Source organism: Cheilinus undulatus, linkage group 21 (assembly GCF_018320785.1).
Source record: "Cheilinus undulatus linkage group 21, ASM1832078v1, whole genome shotgun sequence".
Lineage (NCBI taxonomy): Eukaryota > Metazoa > Chordata > Actinopteri > Labriformes > Labridae > Cheilinus > Cheilinus undulatus.
Genome location: NC_054885.1, coordinates 14,169,153 through 14,192,055, shown reverse-complemented (window position 1 = coordinate 14,192,055; position 22,903 = coordinate 14,169,153). Strand labels below are relative to the sequence as shown.

At 38.6% G+C, this 22,903-nt stretch overlaps 1 protein-coding gene across 2 annotated transcripts in view; it reads right to left on the bottom strand.

The window, feature by feature from the left end:
• Nucleotides 1–22,903, bottom strand: part of ciita (class II, major histocompatibility complex, transactivator) — a 31,525-nt gene that overhangs the window by 4,708 nt on the left and 3,914 nt on the right. Inside the window, exons 1-18 of one of the 2 annotated variants that reach the window (XM_041817363.1) lie at nucleotides 15,630–16,234; nucleotides 11,796–11,858; nucleotides 11,435–11,485; nucleotides 11,236–11,289; nucleotides 9,863–9,982; nucleotides 9,623–9,685; nucleotides 7,631–7,678; nucleotides 6,791–6,997; nucleotides 6,352–6,402; nucleotides 6,090–6,203; nucleotides 5,929–5,991; nucleotides 5,634–5,848; nucleotides 4,157–5,463; nucleotides 3,466–3,999; nucleotides 919–1,098; nucleotides 756–821; nucleotides 594–674; nucleotides 409–492 (exon numbers count right to left, since the gene is read on the bottom strand). In XM_041817363.1, coding sequence (XP_041673297.1) covers nucleotides 409–492; nucleotides 594–674; nucleotides 756–821; nucleotides 919–1,098; nucleotides 3,466–3,999; nucleotides 4,157–5,463; nucleotides 5,634–5,848; nucleotides 5,929–5,991; nucleotides 6,090–6,203; nucleotides 6,352–6,402; nucleotides 6,791–6,997; nucleotides 7,631–7,678; nucleotides 9,623–9,685; nucleotides 9,863–9,982; nucleotides 11,236–11,289; nucleotides 11,435–11,485; nucleotides 11,796–11,858; nucleotides 15,630–15,789 — 3,461 coding nt within the window. In that variant the 5' untranslated portion in view covers nucleotides 15,790–16,234. Of the gene's footprint in view, nucleotides 1–408; nucleotides 493–593; nucleotides 675–755; nucleotides 822–918; nucleotides 1,099–3,465; nucleotides 4,000–4,156; nucleotides 5,464–5,633; nucleotides 5,849–5,928; nucleotides 5,992–6,089; nucleotides 6,204–6,351; nucleotides 6,403–6,790; nucleotides 6,998–7,630; nucleotides 7,679–9,622; nucleotides 9,686–9,862; nucleotides 9,983–11,235; nucleotides 11,290–11,434; nucleotides 11,486–11,795; nucleotides 11,859–15,629; nucleotides 16,235–22,903 lie in introns of those variants that run through there. The other variant, XM_041817362.1, reaches the window with a different exon arrangement.

The window sequence follows — 22,903 nt, the reverse complement described above, 5'->3', positions numbered from 1 at the left end:
TGCAAAAATGTCTCAAAATTTGGCAAAAAGTCATGATCACGAGTTGGCAAATTTTGAGACAAAAAAATCGCTCAGGATGCAAACTATTTTAAATTCGACCATTAGGGCATGACTGTGGGCCCTTGCCAAATTTGACCGAAAAATTGACAGATGTGGAAATGACTTAAACTTTTACCAAAAAGTCACAACAGCAGACCTGTTAATTTGACAAATGCCCCATCCGTCTACATGGTGTAGTAAGGAAGTGCTCTTGCACTCCCAGGTGGATGTTACCCTGCTGTCTTAATATACAGTCTTGTTTTAACATGCAGAAATTTTAAGCTGAATTAGACAAATATTGAGGTCAGCAGTCTGCTGTGAATAAACATTCTTCATATCAACTCAGTCATTAAAGACACATAAACTTACATGAGAATCTCCAGGCAAGAGAGTGAGACAACAGCATGGGCCAATTTCTCTGCTCCTTCGTCCCCGATTTTGCTGTTTTCTAGACTAAAATAGGAGAAAGGATTCTGTCAGACACTAAAGAAATAATGCATAAAAGCAAAGAGAGATGCTCTGAGTGAGTGCTAGAAGTAAAGGTGTATATTTACTCCAAGTGCTGTAGGTTCTGCAGAGAAGGCAGGAGCTCCCACAGCTTAGGAAGAGCCAGGGGACCATTTTGTGGGCCAAACCTTGTGGAAAACATAAGGTCATCATTTTCATAATCCTCATCATAAATTCAAATCAACGTATCAGATGTCAGAGTCACTTACTCTAGCTTGTGTAGCTCTTTGACAGCTGGGACTCCCTCTGAGAAGATGGACTCTGATAAGCTGGAACTAAAAGTAAAGACACTCTTCAGCAGCCAGACACAGATAGTTTAAACCTAGCATTGTGTAACTAAGTTCATGTGTTTTAAGTATATTTGAATATTACCTGTCTGATAGTCTCTTGTTCATATGGATGTTCACCAGCTTATCCAGGTGCTCTATGTGGCGCACCTGTGTGACTTTCAAAGGGTGGATGCTGAATTTGGAAACCGCTCCTTGTAGGAGTGTTTCCTCGCCACTCTGCTCTAGCTGTTCCCATAATGTGATGACATCAGCAATGCATGCTCTGAAAGACACAGAGGTTGACATAGCACTGATAAAACATCATAGCTCACTGATGAGAGAATAAATAGCCCGCTTAAATAATACCAGGGAAATTTACCTTAATTTAAGCTTTCTAACTTTGTTAGTTAAAATATTAGTGCATTATCACATTTAAGCTAGCAGAAGTACCTATTTTAACCTATACAACAGGTCTTAAATGTGGGCAGAGGTAGACAAAGCAGACTCTTTATCTACAGCGTTAAATGGCTAGAGCTAGTTTAACCTAGTATTTTGAATAAAAAGTTTGAAAAAAGGTAAGACCAGATTTCTTACCTGTTACCTGCTGAGCTAACACAAAGCACACAGCCTTGTGCCAGCCCAGCATCCAACACAGATAACAATTTATCAGTTTTCATATAGTTTATAAAGACTCAGTGTGCCATATACTGCATACTTCTCTACCAAATACTTTGAGTGCGTTCAAACTGAGTAGTATATTCAAAAGCAGTGTATGACTAGCACACTCAAAAATGTCAGACGACAGACAGTTCCACCCTCAGCTAATGCCATATTGGTGATGAAGCGGACAAATAATGTTAGCTTTTAATACAAGTTGAATGAATCCAATAGTGAGTTAAAAAAGTGGTAAAAAAAATTCCATTTATAATCACCTAACATCTGTTAGGCATCTGCTTTTAAAAAGGAGGAGAGGAATAATAGAGACGGTTAAACCGTGTCACTTCCTGTTCGTGCAAAATGGCAGTGCATGATTCGAGACGGTACTAACCCGCTGTGCGTAAGTACTTTGGACTGCATTTAAGTATACTGTATTACAGTATGCTAACCTGCAATTTCCACATATGACTACTGCGCCACGCCATGGGTTTGGACTATTTTACCTTTGGGGCTTAATTTATAATCCTTTCCGGTATAAGTCCATGATATTATTGCTTCTGCCACTGGGTGAGTACATTATGAAGTTAAAAGGTTAATGTTTGCTTAAAGGATCAGTGGTTTTATGCAAATTCTTTGGCTAAATATCCCCAAAAGTTTTCTCATCAATGGCGCCGTTGTAGCTCTGCGACCCACTGACTTCTCTGTGACCCTTTGCTTTCACTGCAGGATGAGACGTAATGTTGATATAGTGATGATTTACAATCAGGAGTCCGTGCATTGTGTTGTATTTTGAAAGAACCGGATATTCTACACTTGTGACTTCCTTTTTGGAGCTTTCTGATAGACGGGTATTGACGCGGTTTGGCGGCAGCCGGTGCTGAAAATAGACCTGCAGCGTATCTCGAACAAAGCGGAGTGAATTTGCTCTGGTCTGGAGCACCGGCTGTGGAAAGGCTCTGATAGACTAGAAAGGGAGCGATATTTTACGCAGTATGATTCGCCGGCAGATCGCAGTGCGGTCGCGGTATGTGGAAGTTGGAGGTAACAGAGGTATGTGATTTGAGACACACTGTCTTTTGCAACATTAGCCTATGTTGCTGGAGTAAATTTCTAGAATCAAGAACTGGGTGGCTTAATTTAGAATTAGCCTAACTCTGTTAGCATCAGAGGTTAGCTCACGTCCAATAGGAGCTAAAATTACCGCACTTGACTTCTTCTGTCCCACAGTGGTAAGTCAGTGATTTTTGCAATTTTAATGTGTTTGGAAAGATTCTCATTTGTAACTTTAGTGTTGATTACTTGAGAAATTTCTAGGGTTAAGACCTGAGAGGCATTAACTCTGATAGCATCCAAGATTAGTTATTTGCATCTGGCTACTTTTCTTTTTTAACTTAATTTAACCTTTCAGTAGTTAGCTAACCAAATGCTCTTGGAAGCGGTTGTTTTTCTACTTTAGAGTGTAAACTTGTTAGCTGGATATAAAACAGCCAATGTAAGACTGTAAATTAGGGTTACACAGTGTCACATATTATCCGGGGCAACCGTTTTTAATACTAAGTTTGTGTGTGCTGAGCAGGACACACAACACAGGACACCGTATTATCAGTGTGTTGTCACCTGTTTTCCAATTACGTCAGCTTTACCTACAATATCTAAAGCCACAAATCCTCCTGAAATAAGTTTCATTTATGGATAGTTTTGTTCAGTTTACTCATAAAAAATGTTGATCTCTTGTCTCATATTCATCTTTTGATGTCAAACCCAAATGTTTTAGGTCTACAGCAAAAATAAAGGATATGGCCTCACTGTTCCAATACTTTTGGAGGGGAGAGTATCTAAATTATTCTCAGCTGGAGGTTGGGATCTTTTATTTTATTAACATGAAAATAATGCAATTTTGGTAAAGGTTTTACTGAGGGAAAAGTTTTTGGAAGAGGTTTATATTAGGATTGCAATCAAGCAAATTATTTAAATGTGTGTTGTCAACCTGTACCTGTATGAGTTGATGTTGTTGAGCCCAACCAGAGCTCTCAGCCCAGAGATCTGTATCCCAGAATCCTCCAGGTTTAAACTGAAACTTCTTCCTTCAAAACCCCTCTCCAGAACGTTCTGAACACTGTAGACATCCGATGGGTTTAATGGAACCCCACGAAATGTGATGACGTCTGGAAGATTGACTGTCAGGTGAGCAACCAACGGCATGCTGCTACTGTCCATGCTACCATCACTACGGGTAAAAATTGCTTCATAAATATGATGACAAGCCTCTAGGACCTGGTCAGGGCTCAGTTCACCACAGGAAATACTGTCAATGTGCTGTCTTAATAAAGCCTGCTTGTTTTCAATGATATCTCTAAAGACTGTCTCAGAGTATGAGTGAAGTCTCTTCAGTTCTGTCCGGTTGTCGAACAAAAGCCCGAAAGCAAATCGTTGAGTGAGCTCAAGCTCCTCTTTTAGAGGTCGTCGACGCACCTTGGAGCCAGGTTGGAAAGGGAGGTTCTGGAGGAAAGTACGGTCCGTTACAGACCTGGGGAAACAGAAAGAGACAAAGAGTTAAGGAAATCCAGAGAGGATTTAACACTGATGCTGAAAGAGAAAATAAGCTTGGGAATGTTGAGGAATTGGCTGTTTTATTTCTAATCTAATATGCATTAAATTCATGTTATTAGTTAAGACCTTTTTACCTTGAAAGAGACAAATGGACCCCTGCCAGGAAACTCTGAAGGAATGGGTTTGCCCACGAGGTGATAGGATCATCAAGTCCATTAGAAGTTTCTATGTCTTTCCTTTCTCTGTCTCCAGTTTTTCGCCCTTTTCCAGTTTCTTCTCTTGGCATTTCTTTTTCCTCTCTGTCCTCACTTGAGACAACTTGCTTCTTCCTCAGATGGCAAGAAAGGAAAAGCCCTGTTCTGTGGCCGAATGCCCTCAGTTTGGCAGATATGGTACAACTTTTAGGGAGGATGGAGGAAAATGATTTGACCCCCTCCCAGGCCAAAGAACTAAGCTGGGAGAACAGCTCTCTCTCTTCTGTTCTGGAGATACTACTCATCTCCTGTTCATCTACTTCATCCTTCCTCTGCTGTTGTTTTGCTCTGCTTGCTCGCTGGGTTCGAGAGCGGACTTGGGAACTGGACTTTTTCCGAGAACTTCTTTGTTGGCAACTTGCCTCGGTTTCTTCAACAGATGGACTAGATGTCTGATCTTCACCCAGTAGGGAAGAGCTCCTACGGTCCTTTTCTAACTTCAGACGAAGGACTTGATGGCACAGTCCGGTTAAAGTCCTAGGCAGTTCCTCCAAGCTTTTTGCCTCTTCCACAACAAAGCAGACCAACCGGCATAGTCCCGGATTCCAGCAGAGGAGATTTAGATAGCTGCTATTTTTTAAGTAGTCCAAAGCAGATTCTCTGAGGGTAGGATCAGTGAAGTACTGGGACATGTATCTGTCTACCTCTATGGGAGTGAAGCCACACATTTCCATCAGGCTGTCAGCACGTCGGAGTAACTGGTTGGCGGTGCCTCTTGGTCGGGTAGACAGCAGAAGTGTACAGCCTGGAAGGAGGACTCTCTGGAGGATGGCAGAGTACAACTGTCTTACTGTGTAGACCTGTGACTTACTGTCTTTCTGCAAGGATGCCACCAAGTCTTTTTCCTGAGTCTGGAGAAGCATTTCATAGTCCCGTACTTCATCAAACCCATCAAATATGATGAGGACACGCTTGGGGGTGGCAAGGATTTGGGTATACACCGCTTCAGGGTCCATGCAGGAAGGGGCAAAGGAGGAGTAGTTCAGCAGGAGAGTTTGAAGGCTATAATTGGGTTCCTTTAGAGTGAGAGTTTTACCATCTAACAAGAAGACAAAGTCAAACTGGGGGAAGCAGTTTCTAGACCAATCAAGACACAGCTTTCTGATCAGGGTGGTTTTTCCCATGCCAGTTTTGCCAAGTAGCAGTAGGTAGCGTTTGGGGTTGTATCCATTTAAGCCTTCAAAGATCTAGGAGGAAGGAAAAACGAGGGTTCACCTTAGTTGTAGCCGGTGATTTTGACAGTGCTTTTGAACATTTACTTGCCATTTATGCAATAAAATAAGTCCTCTTTTGTATCAAACTGGAACATGTTGTTAAAGTGTTACCACTACTTTACTAATCAAAGTTAAACTTTTACCTGACCGCGCTCTACCAAGCTCCTTTCCCGATCTGTATTTCCCATAATGACTGTCTCCTTGTCAAGGGATTTGTTTGTAGTTTTTCCAGAGTGGACATCTCTCTGGCTCACGTGCACATCCACATAATGAGAGGTCAGGCTAAGGCCTTCCTCCATATCCTGGCAGGTTTGGCTCACATGGGCTTTAGCTTCCTGGATGTAATCCTTAACACTCTCTGAAATCAAATAGAACACAATGTGGAACCGTTTCTCCACAAATTACCAACTATATCAGAGTTAAGAAGTGATAATCTACCTGGAATATCAAGGACGACAGTGGGGGACTGTGGTTGAGTGGATTCCTTGCTCGTAGACATCGCTGTAATAAAGCATGTCATGATATTTGTTACATGGTTATACATGGAAAGGATCATTGACATGCAGAAGGACAGAGAGGTGACTGAGACTGATACACACCACTGCTTGGAGAGAGGGGTGAAGCAACAGGGGGAGACATGGCTTTGCTTGCAGTGTCTGACAGAGATCCTGGTGGGGATGAGCTCATCTGGACTGGTGCTACTGCACCATTCACTACAAAAACAATAGAAGCCAATTTACAAGCTTGCTACAAGCTTCATACATTCAGCAGCTTTAAAAGTGGTTACCATGTTTTTGCTTAAAGACAGAACTTAAACTATAAATGTAGAACAAAAAAGGACACAAGATTAAGAGATCTCACCTGGAGAGAGGGGTGGCACTTGTTGTTTGAAGGGTGGTGATGTAGCTGGAACTACAAGGAAATACGGGTCACATTAATGTGTAATAGTATATGTGAAATAAACAAATAAATAAAGGGGGAAGTAAACAGAGGAGATAATATGAATTTGATTTTTAACACAACCATGCATTAACCTCAAAACAGGGGAGGCTGCTTTGACTTCTATACCATCGAATAAATGCCCTGCCTACAGACGAGTGGCTCCAACAGTAAAAACCCAGATATTTCCTGAAACGATCCTATCTTTACGGAAGACTTTTTCAAAACAACGGCAATATATCATTTTCATCTCCGTGTGGACGGGGACTTATGCTTTATAGAGCAAACTCATTAAAGATCACTAGATTGGAAACATCCTTAACAAAACTGTTAACTCAGTGTTTGAGTATTCTTCACTCACCGAGTATGTATGTTGGTGAAGTGGCTGTGTTGGGAAGAGGCAGCCCTAAAACTGGAGGTGAGAGACTCAGCGTCTGAACTACGTGATATCCAGGAGCCTCTGGGATGGTGATGAACTGAAAGGAGGGGTGGAGGCGGACGATTCTCGGGGGAGTAGTGGGGGTGGCAGTTATCTCTGCAGAAGTTGGCTCTGATCCTGTGTCAGTGCCTGGAAAACAAGGAGTGACAAATTCTCACACATTTTCTGCCGATAAGCTTTTCGAACCTTGAGGGTATCAAAACTGGAAGGTTTAATCAGGAAAAGAAGCTGATAGATTTACTTTTAAATGAAAGAATGTGTGCCATGACGGACTATTGGGTGCAACGTTTATGAACACTTCATTCGACATACACGTTCTTCACACTCAGAATAGCATCGGTGAAAAGCTTCACAGCAATTTGAGGAAGTTGGAGGTTAGAGTGCTTTACATAGTTTGACCTCTGAAGATCTTAAAAATCACACTTCCTGTTGAAAATCTGCTTTCACAAGCCACCAAAAACATCAGTCAAACATATTCAGTGGTCTTGGTGCTACACATTGGTTAGAAATCTCTTTCTGCATTCCAGTAGTTATCTAATTGGAACTAAAATACCCTTCCTTTATATATGACCCAGATATGTACAATAACCTACAATGTCAATGCAAGCAATTTCCAGCCAGATTTTTTGAAACATTTTAAATACAGTTACAGCAAAGACTATTTTTTAAAACTGTCTTAAAATTGTGACTTCTTATATTAAAGAGCCTACCCATCCAACCTTGGGGTTTCATAATTTCACAGGAGAAACTGCAGAAACTTACCTTTGGTGACAGTGGACTCTGTGTCTGCCTCTTTGGTTTTCGGTCGTCCTGAAAAGAACAAACATTGGAGTGCTGTTATTCACTGAGTTTTACATTGTTACATTTTTGCCATACAGTCTATGTAAAGCAATGTTTTCATCAACCCAATCATAATGATGGAACAGAATACATCATAAAGTCTGCATTATGCTTTACAGTGTTGATGTTTTAGGCTTGTTTGGGTCAAAAATAGAGGCTGCAGTAAGTTGTACATGTGGCCAGTAAGCTGCCTGAGGGCATCATCAGGGAGGAAGGAAGATTGACACAACCCCTGTAGGGTTCTGGATGTCCTTGGATTTTACCAGGAGCGTAGGAACTTAATCAGTTGAAAATTTTTTTTAAGTCCACAGCTTTAGGGCAGAGTAAGGGATGGATGTGGTGAGTATACATGGCCTAGAGTGCGGCCTGGATGGAGGCAAAGTTGCCACACATCCCTGAGTGTGCTGTGGGCCCTAAAAACAGCCGACATCCTCTGGGTGTATTGCCAAGTTTAAAAAAAGAGATGCTGTTGAGTTTGACCTTTGCTGCTGTAGACTTATGTCAAGGTCAGAAGGTCTCCAGCCCCTGGCTGTGGCACATTGCACCCTAAATACCTTAAACATATGCATGACTCTATGTCTCTATATCTCTATGTGTAGCTCCTATGAGGAGGGGTTTTGAGCTGGTCGAGGAACAGACTGAAATATAAACTTTTTATGAGCTACACTGTGTGAATCGGTATGAAAAATTCTATCTCTATATAGGGATTTTCTTTAAACTTAGCATAAAAGTACATTCTGACTCAAGGATGAGCTGATTACATTTAGGAGGATTAAGGTCAAGGCCACTGGTCCTTATGGGTATTTGCTTAAAAGGGGAATTTCTTCAAATTGTGCTCCAAAGGTCATTGTTCCAACTGTTCATTCCTTGCTTGAAAACATAAATGTTTTGGGGATTTTTGACAAACAAAACTTTGACAATGTGATTTTTGCTCAATGTTCATTTCTTTCTTTTGAATAAGATATAGTTCTTCAGACCTTGCACAAATGTCCATTCTGACTCAAGGATAAACTGAGCTGACAAGCCTTTGGAGGTCATAGGTCAAGGCTACTCTGTCTCATATCAATGCAAAGCTCAATGCAGTATTTCAAGAATGCTTTGAGGGTATTTTATTTTCTTTTCACAAACTTTGCACAAATGTCCACTCAGGCTCAAGGAAAAAAACATTTGTACGTACAAGGTCAAGGTCAAAGCACATTAACCCCTCATCTTGGCCCCCTACTGTGCTTTTCTTTTCAAGCATTTAAAGTGTCTATAAAAATATTCACCCAGTTGGATTTTTTACCCCTTTATTGATTAAAACAAGAAAAATATTTATTTAATGTCAAAGTACCCCCACAACATGATGCTGCCACCACCATGCTTCAAGTAGGGGTGGTGAGTTTGTGGTGATATGCAGCGTTTGGTGTCCGCCAAATATACTATAAAGTCTTGTCTGATGGCCATAAGGCCATTGTCTGCATGGTGCAATGGTAGCCAGGAATACTGATTAACAAGTGACTGGACCTTCTAGACACAAATGTCTTTATACTACAATTAAAGGAGGTGAATATTTATTGCAACCACTTATTTTACATTGAATATTTTTTCTAAAAAAGGGATTTGTAAAACAGTAAGGGGTTGAATAGTTCTTATAGGCTTTGTATGTACATTACAGAGGCATATATTGTTTGTGTTGAATAAACCCTTCTAAGTAATGTTCAGGGCAAAATCAGTAAAGAAAAATGGAAAAAAGAAAAAAGGGTTAGCACGTTCTCCACTGAGGGGCACCAAAAATCATCTTCGGTCATAAAGTTCCACATAGGAGCTTTAAGCATTTATTTAGAGAAAAATAGGGTAACATTTCAACCCAAACCCTGATAAGCACTTGCTTAGTGCTAAAAACACACACTCAAAACATCCTAAATCAATCACCTGCTGCTCTTCGCCTTTTTGGCCTGGATGGTGTGTTTTCATCACACTTCTGTGGCCTGGGAACTGGAGGAGACAAAAAATAAAGCAAATATAAAAGCATGTTATTAGCTATACAAGCATATACATAACCATGTTGAATACAAATAAGCATGCATATCTTACTCATGCATTCAGAATGTTGTGTCTTCAGTACTAAGATACAGTTTTAAATGACATGAGCGTGTGGACTGTGCTTTTTACCTGTTAGTCTTTTCCTCTTGTTACTGGTTTTGGCCGTTTGTTTGGCCTCCTGTCCCTGCTGTGGGGGTCTGTCAGGCCTGGGTGGCTCTGACGGCGGCTCTGTTGGCATGTCAGCGTCACCTGAAGTACATGAAAGAGGAAGCAAAAGAAATCAATGAAGCAACTAGCAAAAACTGGCTTCTGAGAAATGCAGCTAGTATTCTTATGAATGTAAGTACTGAAGCAAATATCCTGGAATAGAAGCATGTTTTTATATCTGGAGTGTTTAAAAAAGGAAGTTGTAGAGATAGTGAAAAAAGCAACACTAACATCAGTGAGCGTGATCTGTAGCTGTTTGCTTTACTTCCCTGTGATTAGAATATAAAATATCCTGTGAAGACTCTGGCTGGTAATTAACACTGTCACTGACTGTTAAACATTTAAACTAAAATAAGGGAATATACCATGTATTTTCATGTTACATACATAATGCATGGGTGAAAATTGATTTTTTTATTTTTAAGTAATTCAGAGACTAGGAAATGTATAATGTCATATTCTACATGGTAAAATGTCAAACAACATCTCCCTCCTCCCTCTCTTTGCATCTTCCTCTTCTTTTCCAACTTCTCTCTATCTAAAGCTTCCTCTTCCCTCTCTCGGCACACTTTTTCTATTCATTCTTTCCTTATAAAACAATCTGTATCTCCTTCTTTCTACTTTCTTAACATCCCACTTCCCTCTCTCTGCATCTCCCTTTTCTCTTACATACCCCTCTTCTCTCTTTCTCAAGCTCCCTCTTCCCTACCTCTGCCACCCTCTTCTCTTTCTGTGTCTCACTCTTCCCCTATTCCTTCTCCCTTTTAATTCTCTCTCTTCCCTCTCTCTGCATCTAGCTTTTCCCCATTTCTGCATCTCTCTCCTCTCTTCCTCCCTCTTTCCTCTCTGCATCCCTCTCTTTTACTCTCTCTGTATCTCCCACTCTTTCTGTATCTCCTTCCTCTCTTCTGTCTTTCTTAAGGTCCCGCTTCCCTCTCTCTCTCTCATCTCCCTTTTTAGTATTTCCTCTACTCTGCTTTTCTCTTTCTGCATCTCTGTCTACTCTCTTAAGCACCCTCAGCCCTCTCTATTCATCTCTCTTTTTCACTCTTTCTGCATCTTTGGCAGAGCTCATGGTAGATCAATGTTGGATTGTTAAGTTTCTTGGAATAGCACTGGTTAAGAATATGGCACAGTACAAATAAAGATTAATTAAGCTTAAAGCTCCTTTGCAAAGCCTCAATTTTTTTGGTTTTGCCCCCCCCCCCCCCCCCCGTGGACAAAGTAGTTCCTCTTTCTCTTATGTTAATGTGCATGTTATAAGCTATTAAACAGTTAAAAGAAGAAATCCTTACTGGAGTTGTCTGGTACATCACCGCAACTCAACCATGAGTTGAGAACATCTGTGTCTAGGTTAAAAAAGTTCATAAAGTTGATTAGACGACTGTTGTCTTCATTATTGAAAAAATAAAAAGGTGTATTTTTGTACAGGCCTTTATCACACAGTTCATACCATAAATCAGTGAAGTTCTCTAAGCTGCGTTTGTTTCTTACCTATCGTCGAGAGGCAATCATCGACGTCATTTAAGAGCTCTGGAAAAAATTCTAAAAAGAAATGAAAGAGCATGCTCAGACCAAAGGTTAGCGTTAATGCAGTCATGCAGGATATCTGGGTCATTATGTAGTCCTAAAAGGATGGGAGTGGTTTGAAGTTGGATGACTGTCAAATTCCGTTGGTTTAAGTCTAAATCATTCCTTTAGTGATCAGGAAATAAAGAAACCTTTAAGGCATTTCTGATGTTACTGAATGTTTACAGAACAAAAAACAGCACCCTTTCATTCAACAAGTATGTGGATCAATATAGAAGCGTCCTACTGAGCTCCTGTTAACACATATAATTGAGAAAGAGCTAACCTAGTAGTTCTCCCAGATCAGGAAAAAGAGAAGCGTCCATCTCCAGTTCTTGCATCATGGTACCTGAAAACATGCCCATAAAAGAGGTAGTTATTTGTGTTATCAAGCTTTGCACATGTTGTCACACTTGCAGCTGCAGAATTTCCTCATTCTTCAATGTTGTTGTAAGCACATCACATTTTGGTTTGTTTTTCTTTACACCCTGTACCGTGGTAGGCAACTGGAAGAGCTGGAATTCAAGATTTTGTAAATATTACTGAAGGAGTTGTTGCATGTTTGCGCTACACTGCTCAGACAGCAAGAAAATGCAGAAAATATGATGAAAGTTTGAATAAAGGAGCAGTCAATCTCAGCAGGCTCTGAGTCATTTTCTGTTTGTTTAGCTAAGAGATGATGAAAAGTCATGTTAATTATCCATAGGATGTCAAAATAAACCAGCTTTAGGGGTAAAAATCTTCCATGATCAGACAAATCCTTGTGAAAAGGACACTTTTAAGTGCAAACCTCATTTCCAGAACAGCTGGGACGTTGTGAAGAAAGACAGAATGCTGGGGAGATGCTCGACCGAATACAGCACAATGAGATAGTTAATGTTCAAACCGATAAACTTAATTATTTTTATGAAATATGTCTGGATAATACAGACCAGTCTTTTACTGTGAAGCCATGCTGTTGTAACTCAAGTAGAATGCTGAAACAAGCAGGAAACCATCTGTATGGAAGCAGATGTTGCCCCAAAATCTACATGCATCCCAGTATTAATGGTGCCTTCACAGATGTGCAAGTCACCCATGTCATGAGCACTAATACACCCACACATCATCACAGATGCTTTCGAATGTTGCATTCATGTAAATTTAGATGGAACATTTCTTACTGAGCCTGGAGGACTCAACAGTCATTATGTCCAAACTCAATTTCAAATGGACGAGTCAGACCACAGCACACTTCTGATTTTGGGCCGTCCATCTCAGACAAGCTCAGGTCCAGAGAAGTTGGCAGCGTTTCTGTATGGTGTTAATATGCAGCTTTTGCTTTGCCCAACAGAGTCTCAGCTTAGATTTGTAGATGCAGTGATGAAATGTGTTAACTGACTGGCTTTCTAGGCCCACGTTGTACAATCCATCACAGAATGATGCCGGTTTTTAATACAGTGCTGCCTAAGGCATCAAAGGTCACCAACATTCAGTGTTGGTGTTTGCTGAGTAGGTGCAGAGATTTCTCCAGATTCTCTGAATCTCTTGACAATATTATGGACTGTAGATGGTGAGTGATCCAGCACTATGTACTTTGGTCATTATTCATTGGTGAAGACAATTAAATTAATGGTGATCATGTCAATGATTGGTTATTTTTATTGCTGATGTTTATTGTAAAAAAAAAAAAAAAAATCTACACACCACGTGCATAGCCCCATCCAATTGGACTTAAAGTTCAAACTGATGCTTCCTTCTGTCTCGATCTTTGCTTGTGTTGCCTTTCAGTAATATTTCAGGTGGTTTTGAACATTTACAACTTTCCCAGCCTTTCTCTGTCCCTATCCCAACATTTTTGGAACATGCTGCAGGCATTAAATTCAGAATGTGTGTTTCCAAAAACAATAAAGCTGATCAGTTTACACTTAAATATCTTACCTTTCCGCTGTATTCAATTGGATAAACATCAAAAAGGATTTGCAAATCACTGCATTATGTTCTCATTTTAAACAACGTCCCAACTTTTTTGGTATTTGGGTGTATAAAAATGATCAAAAATAAAAGAAAAGGCAACATACCAATGCTGTTAAAGACTTACAACATGAGCATTACTTTATTAAGTATGTGTATGTCTCACATTTCCACTCTTTACTATCTTAAAGCCAAAGAAGCGAGCCATTTGCTCACTTCTCTCAGTGACAGCTTTTAAAGGTTCTGTTTGGCCTTTAGCTTTTCATGTTTGATCACAAACATTGTACACATCCTGTTCAAAAGGGAAACTGCCACCACAAACAATTATGAGGTTAATACAGGCTACAGGTTATATGCAAATACTCTTGAAAGTACAATGAAACACATTAGTAGTTTTGTAGAAGAGAATGTGATTCTAATGATATCAAATAACAATTATCACATTCTCTGTGTTACATAAGACATGGGGACACTTTAAACAGTAAATTATAAAGGCAATACAGCTAAAGTGAGCCACTGTCCGTACAACAGCAATGGTATCTCTATGCAGGTAATGAATGACTGCTGGCATTTTGATTTTTAAAGGTGATAGGTTATAAAATATGTTATTTAAATAAAAATCCTGCCTGAAGTAACTTTTTTTATGAACAAGCTGTAAAATGTTAATAATTGCCAGATGAATTCCCCTTTTTGAGTTTTGAGACAGTGGTTGAGACTTCACTGATTAATTTTTAATAGAGTTGACCTAGTGATTTCAAGAGGACTGCTGTATTTGAAAAAGACAATATTATTGTGTTTTTAGAGTCTGGGTTTGGAAATGACCCAGAAAACTGCTTATCAACCACAAGTTTAACACTCCAGGTAGGTCCACATGGCAGTTGCAGACTTCCTTTACTGGCTACTACAGTAGTGGGTATGATGTATCACCTCATCTTACAGTGTAGCAGCAGGCATGGACATGTCTCAGCAGGTTTTGTAGCTCCATTCCCAGCTGCCAGAGCTGACCAGGTGTAGCACTTAACCTAACGGCCTACAGTCGAACCATCTTAGCCAGACACATAAAACGCTCCCTTGCCGTACTGGTACAATGGCACAAACCCATTGCATATATGGTGGCCTTTCAGCTTAGATCTAACAGTGCAACTACTCACAGGTTAGTTTGAACCATCAAGTCTCGGAGTATGCCACACCCTATCAAATGGAGATGCTGTTTCCTGTAACACCCAGAATACCATCAGCACATGCTGTACAGACAAAGGCAATAGTATGCACTGAATGTATGATGCTTCTTTGATTTCATTGACCTAGAACATCTTCAAACCAGACGATTTAATAGCTGTCAAAGATGGTAGACCTGTCACAAATGCTTGTTTATCCAGTTTGATTGGTAATAGTGATCAGTTAGACGTTTGATCTGGTAACATGCAAACAAAAGATTGGCTGCGCCTCTGCAGTTTTGAGGAACTTGCCCATGTTGATGCAGCACCATGTTGGATCACAATTTAAACCCACACACAAAACATGGGTAGAAAAAAACCCAAGAGTAAAGAAAACCCCTGAATAATGCTAAATTTCGACCTTAAATCAGTGGCAAACTTTGCTACATGTGCGTGTAACCACACACACCCATCTTTGCGCATGCATGTTGACAAATCACTTTCTTTTTCTTTCCTCGGCTGGAAGCCCCCTAAAATACCACTCAACAGCCCCTACAACGACCTCAGGTCTCACTTAGTCATGTAATTTCATAAAGTGTGGGATGTTTTGAAAGTTAGACCCACCGTGCACACGCGCGTAATGGAGATTGTGCACCGTTTACGCATCGAAGTTTGGAGCGCTATTTTATCTGCACCACCACTCTAAGACAAAGGAGGCATAAAATCCTGTCGCACTCATATTAACTTAACTCAAATTAAGTGTTTTCCATTCTTAAGATGTTTAAACAAGTTCATATTCAGTGAGAAAGCAGCTTTTCATACTTTGCATCTATTTTTTAAACTAAAACTTACCAGGGCTTAGAATTAATGTAGGTAATTACCTAGACATTGCAAAACGTCTCATACTCATAAAAGACAAAAGGAAGACCCTCGACATATTTTCCAAGCCTTGTTTGCCCAGTTTGGATAAGTGCGCACAAGCCACCAAATCAAAGCAGAACCACATTTACCTGGCGCTGGATGACGCTCACGATAAAGAGCACCTGTTGTAATATATCCCTGTGTCTCAGTCAGTGTAAGACCAGCCGTCACTGCATGTATCCTCAGATGACCTGATGGTTGCATCCAGTCTGTGCGCAAACCTACGCTGTTATACAACAAACTCAGCATTTACTTTCACTTTCTTTCACACCGTGACGCCAAGCGGAGGGGGGTTAGATGGCAGCGATGGGGGCAACAGAAGCAGTTTCACTCTAGGTATGCATAGTGGAGAGGTCAGCAAAATCATGGTCCACCACAAAGTTTAGCTGTGATAACCATATTTAAATGTGATCCTGAATAATAACCACTCTTATCAAAGCAATGAAATAGGAATTTTGTTGCTGTAGTACTATACAGCATTTTTCTAAATGTAAACCCCTTTTCTTTAAACAAAACTAACTTTTAATTGGTAAGATAAAATGTGGGTAGGGACACAGAACTAAATGACTAAGAGAATTGTTTTCATACTTCATAACAAAGCCAGGAAGTGCACGAACATCAGGATGCCAGAAAGTACAGTAGAAAGAACTGAGATGACTTTAATGGAAAAGTAAGTATATATAGTAATTATGAAATGAGGCAACAGAAAAAAGGGTGAAAAGTGGCAATAAAGGGCAAAATAGCAAAAAATGGTTAAAAGTGGGATAAAAACAGTGGAAAAAATTAGTTAAAGGTGGCAAAAATGAGCAAAATAGTGGCAGAAATTGGCAGTAAGCTGCAAAATTGGTTCAAAGTTGTAAAAAAAGGGCAAAATATTGGCTAAATGTGGCAGAAATAGCCGCAAAAATTGGTAAAAAGTTGTAATATAGACTCAAAGTGGCACGAACAGCAGGAAAATGCCCCAAAAGTGGTTAAAAATGGCAAAAAAGGGTGGCAAAAAGGTCATTGTAGTGCAAAAAAATGGGTTCAAAGTGTCAAAAAGGGCAAAGATCAGCAAAAATTGGTTTAAAATTGTAAAAAGGGTAGCAAAAATTGAAATTTAGAGCGGCAAAAATTGGTTATAAGTGGCAAAATTGATGACAAGTGGCAAGAAAAATGGCAAAAAATTTGTTAGAAATGGTATTAAGCTTTGATCCACATATAGGGAACCAATCTAGGGCCAGACATTTTATTCAGACAGGTATAATGGTAGGAAAAAAATTAAAATGGGAATGGAGGAACTCAGAGCCCTCTATTCATGAGTGATTTACAGAGCAGGCAAAAGTAGCATCATATGAAAAAATCTTTTTGTGTTGTAATGACAGAACTAAGAAATATCTGGTAAAATGTGGAGAATATTTAAAGTACATCAGTACTGTGGGCGGACCGTGGAGAGCGTCTCTAATGCTGATTTAAATGATAAAATGAATCATGATGCACATCATTTATGGAAGATGCACTATATGTCTGTAACTTTTATTTTTATTTTATTAATCTTTTTTCTACTTTTTTTTGTCTTTTTGTGTCTCTATAAATTGTACGTACCATACGTATTTGTAGGTATGTACATATGTACGTGTGGATGTGTAGTTACATATAAATCACCTTGTTATCTATATGTGTCATCTGACCAAAATTTGACATTGTTAATGAAAATTCAATAAAAAAACAAATTATTAAAAAAAAGAAAAGAAATGGTATTAAGCTGAGATGAGGGGTTCAGAGTGGCTAAAAGGGAAAACATTTGTTAAAAATGGTAAAAAAGTGGCAAAAATTGGCGGTAAGCTGCAAAAAATGGGGCAAGATGGCAAATAAGGGCAAAAATAAGCAACACTTGGCTAAAAATAGATGATTGACAAGAGGAATTGCAAAAATGGGCAAACAAGTGATGAAAAAGTGTCAAAAAAGTTTTATATTAACTTAACTCAAATTAAGTGTTTTCCATTCTTAAGATGTTTAAACAAGTTCATATTCAGTGAGAAAGCAGCTTTTCATACTTTGCATCTATTTTTTAAACTAAAACTTACCAGGGCTTAGAATTAATGTAGGTAATTACCTAGACATTGCAAAACGTCTCATACTCATAAAAGACAAAAGGAAGACCCTCGACATATTTTCCAAGCCTTGTTTGCCCAGTTTGGATAAGTGCGCACAAGCCACCAAATCAAAGCAGAACCACATTTACCTGGCGCTGGATGACGCTCACGATAAAGAGCACCTGTTGTAATATATCCCTGTGTCTCAGTCAGTGTAAGACCAGCCGTCACTGCATGTATCCTCAGATGACCTGATGGTTGCATCCAGTCTGTGCGCAAACCTACGCTGTTATACAACAAACTCAGCATTTACTTTCACTTTCTTTCACACCGTGACGCCAAGCGGAGGGGGGTTAGATGGCAGCGATGGGGGCAACAGAAGCAGTTTCACTCTAGGTATGCATAGTGGAGAGGTCAGCAAAATCATGGTCCACCACAAAGTTTAGCTGTGATAACCATATTTAAATGTGATCCTGAATAATAACCACTCTTATCAAAGCAATGAAATAGGAATTTTGTTGCTGTAGTACTATACAGCATTTTTCTAAATGTAAACCCCTTTTCTTTAAACAAAACTAACTTTTAATTGGTAAGATAAAATGTGGGTAGGGACACAGAACTAAATGACTAAGAGAATTGTTTTCATACTTCATAACAAAGCCAGGAAGTGCACGAACATCAGGATGCCAGAAAGTACAGTAGAAAGAACTGAGATGACTTTAATGGAAAAGTAAGTATATATAGTAATTATGAAATGAGGCAACAGAAAAAAGGGTGAAAAGTGGCAATAAAGGGCAAAATAGCAAAAAATGGTTAAAAGTGGGATAAAAACAGTGGAAAAAATTAGTTAAAGGTGGCAAAAATGAGCAAAATAGTGGCAGAAATTGGCAGTAAGCTGCAAAATTGGTTCAAAGTTGTAAAAAAAGGGCAAAATATTGGCTAAATGTGGCAGAAATAGCCGCAAAAATTGGTAAAAAGTTGTAATATAGACTCAAAGTGGCACGAACAGCAGGAAAATGCCCCAAAAGTGGTTAAAAATGGCAAAAAAGGGTGGCAAAAAGGTCATTGTAGTGCAAAAAAATGGGTTCAAAGTGTCAAAAAGGGCAAAGATCAGCAAAAATTGGTTTAAAATTGTAAAAAGGGTAGCAAAAATTGAAATTTAGAGCGGCAAAAATTGGTTATAAGTGGCAAAATTGATGACAAGTGGCAAGAAAAATGGCAAAAAATTTGTTAGAAATGGTATTAAGCTTTGATCCACATATAGGGAACCAATCTAGGGCCAGACATTTTATTCAGACAGGTATAATGGTAGGAAAAAAAAATTAAAATGGGAATGGAGGAACTCAGGGGAGCCCTCTATTCATGAGTGATTTACAGAGCAGGCAAAAGTAGCATCATATGAAAAAATCTTTTTGTGTTGTAATGACAGAACTAAGAAATATCTGGTAAAATGTGGAGAATATTTAAAGTACATCAGTACTGTGGGCGGACCGTGGAGAGCGTCTCTAATGCTGATTTAAATGATAAAATGAATCATGATGCACATCATTTATGGAAGATGCACTATATGTCTGTAACTTTTATTTTTATTTTATTAATCTTTTTTCTACTTTTTTTTGTCTTTTTGTGTCTCTATAAATTGTACGTACCATACGTATTTGTAGGTATGTACATATGTACGTGTGGATGTGTAGTTACATATAAATCACCTTGTTATCTATATGTGTCATCTGACCAAAATTTGACATTGTTAATGAAAATTCAATAAAAAAACAAATTATTAAAAAAAAGAAAAGAAATGGTATTAAGCTGAGATGAGGGGTTCAGAGTGGCTAAAAGGGAAAACATTTGTTAAAAATGGTAAAAAAGTGGCAAAAATTGGCGGTAAGCTGCAAAAAATGGGGCAAGATGGCAAATAAGGGCAAAAATAAGCAACACTTGGCTAAAAATAGATGATTGACAAGAGGAATTGCAAAAATGGGCAAACAAGTGATGAAAAAGTGTCAAAAAAGTTTTATATTAACTTAACTCAAATTAAGTGTTTTCCATTCTTAAGATGTTTAAACAAGTTCATATTCAGTGAGAAAGCAGCTTTTCATACTTTGCATCTATTTTTTAAACTAAAACTTACCAGGGCTTAGAATTAATGTAGGTAATTACCTAGACATTGCAAAACGTCTCATACTCATAAAAGACAAAAGGAAGACCCTCGACATATTTTCCAAGCCTTGTTTGCCCAGTTTGGATAAGTGCGCACAAGCCACCAAATCAAAGCAGAACCACATTTACCTGGCGCTGGATGACGCTCACGATAAAGAGCACCTGTTGTAATATATCCCTGTGTCTCAGTCAGTGTAAGACCAGCCGTCACTGCATGTATCCTCAGATGACCTGATGGTTGCATCCAGTCTGTGCGCAAACCTACGCTGTTATACAACAAACTCAGCATTTACTTTCACTTTCTTTCACACCGTGACGCCAAGCGGAGGGGGGTTAGATGGCAGCGATGGGGCAACAGAAGCAGTTTCACTCTAGGTATGCATAGTGGAGAGGTCAGCAAAATCATGGTCCACCACAAAGTTTAGCTGTGATAACCATATTTAAATGTGATCCTGAATAATAACCACTCTTATCAAAGCAATGAAATAGGAATTTTGTTGCTGTAGTACTATACAGCATTTTTCTAAATGTAAACCCCCTTTCTTTAAACAAAACTAACTTTTAATTGGTAAGATAAAATGTGGGTAGGGACACAGAACTAAATGACTAAGAGAATTGTTTTCATACTTCATAACAAAGCCAGGAAGTGCACGAACATCAGGATGCCAGAAAGTACAGTAGAAAGAACTGAGATGACTTTAATGGAAAAGTAAGTATATATAGTAATTATGAAATGAGGCAACAGAAAAAAGGGTGAAAAGTGGCAATAAAGGGCAAAATAGCAAAAAATGGTTAAAAGTGGGATAAAAACAGTGGAAAAAATTAGTTAAAGGTGGCAAAAATGAGCAAAATAGTGGCAGAAATTGGCAGTAAGCTGCAAAATTGGTTCAAAGTTGTAAAAAAAGGGCAAAATATTGGCTAAATGTGGCAGAAATAGCCGCAAAAATTGGTAAAAAGTTGTAATATAGACTCAAAGTGGCACGAACAGCAGGAAAATGCCCCAAAAGTGGTTAAAAATGGCAAAAAAGGGTGGCAAAAAGGTCATTGTAGTGCAAAAAAATGGGTTCAAAGTGTCAAAAAGGGCAAAGATCAGCAAAAATTGGTTTAAAATTGTAAAAAGGGTAGCAAAAATTGAAATTTAGAGCGGCAAAAATTGGTTATAAGTGGCAAAATTGATGACAAGTGGCAAGAAAAATGGCAAAAAATTTGTTAGAAATGGTATTAAGCTTTGATCCACATATAGGGAACCAATCTAGGGCCAGACATTTTATTCAGACAGGTATAATGGTAGGAAAAAAAAATTAAAATGGGAATGGAGGAACTCAGGGGAGCCCTCTATTCATGAGTGATTTACAGAGCAGGCAAAAGTAGCATCATATGAAAAAATCTTTTTGTGTTGTAATGACAGAACTAAGAAATATCTGGTAAAATGTGGAGAATATTTAAAGTACATCAGTACTGTGGGCGGACCGTGGAGAGCGTCTCTAATGCTGATTTAAATGATAAAATGAATCATGATGCACATCATTTATGGAAGATGCACTATATGTCTGTAACTTTTATTTTTATTTTATTAATCTTTTTTCTACTTTTTTTTGTCTTTTTGTGTCTCTATAAATTGTACGTACCATACGTATTTGTAGGTATGTACATATGTACGTGTGGATGTGTAGTTACATATAAATCACCTTGTTATCTATATGTGTCATCTGACCAAAATTTGACATTGTTAATGAAAATTCAATAAAAAAACAAATTATTAAAAAAAAGAAAAGAAATGGTATTAAGCTGAGATGAGGGGTTCAGAGTGGCTAAAAGGGAAAACATTTGTTAAAAATGGTAAAAAAGTGGCAAAAATTGGCGGTAAGCTGCAAAAAATGGGGCAAGATGGCAAATAAGGGCAAAAATAAGCAACACTTGGCTAAAAATAGATGATTGACAAGAGGAATTGCAAAAATGGGCAAACAAGTGATGAAAAAGTGTCAAAAAAGTGGTGAAAGATTTTGCATAATTGGGCACTAAGCTGCAAAAAAAGGGGAAAAAGTGGCAAGACAAGTAACAATATTCATTCATTCATTAATTCATTCAACCTTTATTCAATCTCGAAAAATCAATGAGGGTATTTCCTTATTTTCAATGATGTCGAGAGTACAACTAATAAAATGCATTAAAAATGGATACAAAGAATATTTACAATATAATTAAAAACAGTTAAATTCAAAAGCAGATTAGTTCATTATCATAGTTTTAAACTGACCAATAGGAACAAGTGCTTGCAGTTTAAATGTTTGCTGTAAAGCGTTCACAGTGAACACAGCACAGAAGCTGAAAGCAGTTCTTCCAGATAAAGTGTTTGAACTTCAAGCATCAGGAAGTCTCTGGATCTTGTTGAGTACTGATTACGAGACTGATTTAACAGAGATGTGATATATGATGGCATTTTACCAAGTAAGGCTTTAGAAATGAATAAGAACCAGTGCCTGTCACATTTTACAGTCAGGGGTGCCCAGCCCACCTTTTCATATAAAGTGCAATGATGGGTGGAGTAACGTTTACAAGTAATAAATCTGAGGGCTGAGTGATAAATGGAGTCCAGGGGTTTAAGAGTGGAGGCAGAGGCGTTTCGATAAACAACATCGCCATAATCTCAAAAAGATAAAAAGACAGCTTCAATGATACGTGTCCTACTTAGCAATGGGAAGTTAGTTTTGTTCCTGTAGAAAAATCCAATTTTTTGTCTTAACTTGCTGGCCAGGGAGTCAATATGAAATTTGAAGGTGAGTTTTTGATCTGACCAAATACCAGGATATTCATACTCAGATACTCTTTCAATGCTGTGTGCTGTTAGAGTGGCGATATGGGCATTAATCTGAAAAAAAAAGGGTTAAAAATGGCAGAAAAGGGCAAAAATCAGCAAAAATTGGTTAAAAATGGCACAAAAGGGGCAAAAAAGTGGTAAAAATGGATGACAAGTGGCAAGGAAACTAACTTTTACAGTAAGGAAGGCAACATAAGTACAGGACATATCCATATTGAAGCAGTACTAACTCACGTCTTATATGAGTAGAAATCAAATTCTCCATCAAGGCTTCTCATAGAAATAACTAATATGCACACTACATATGTAA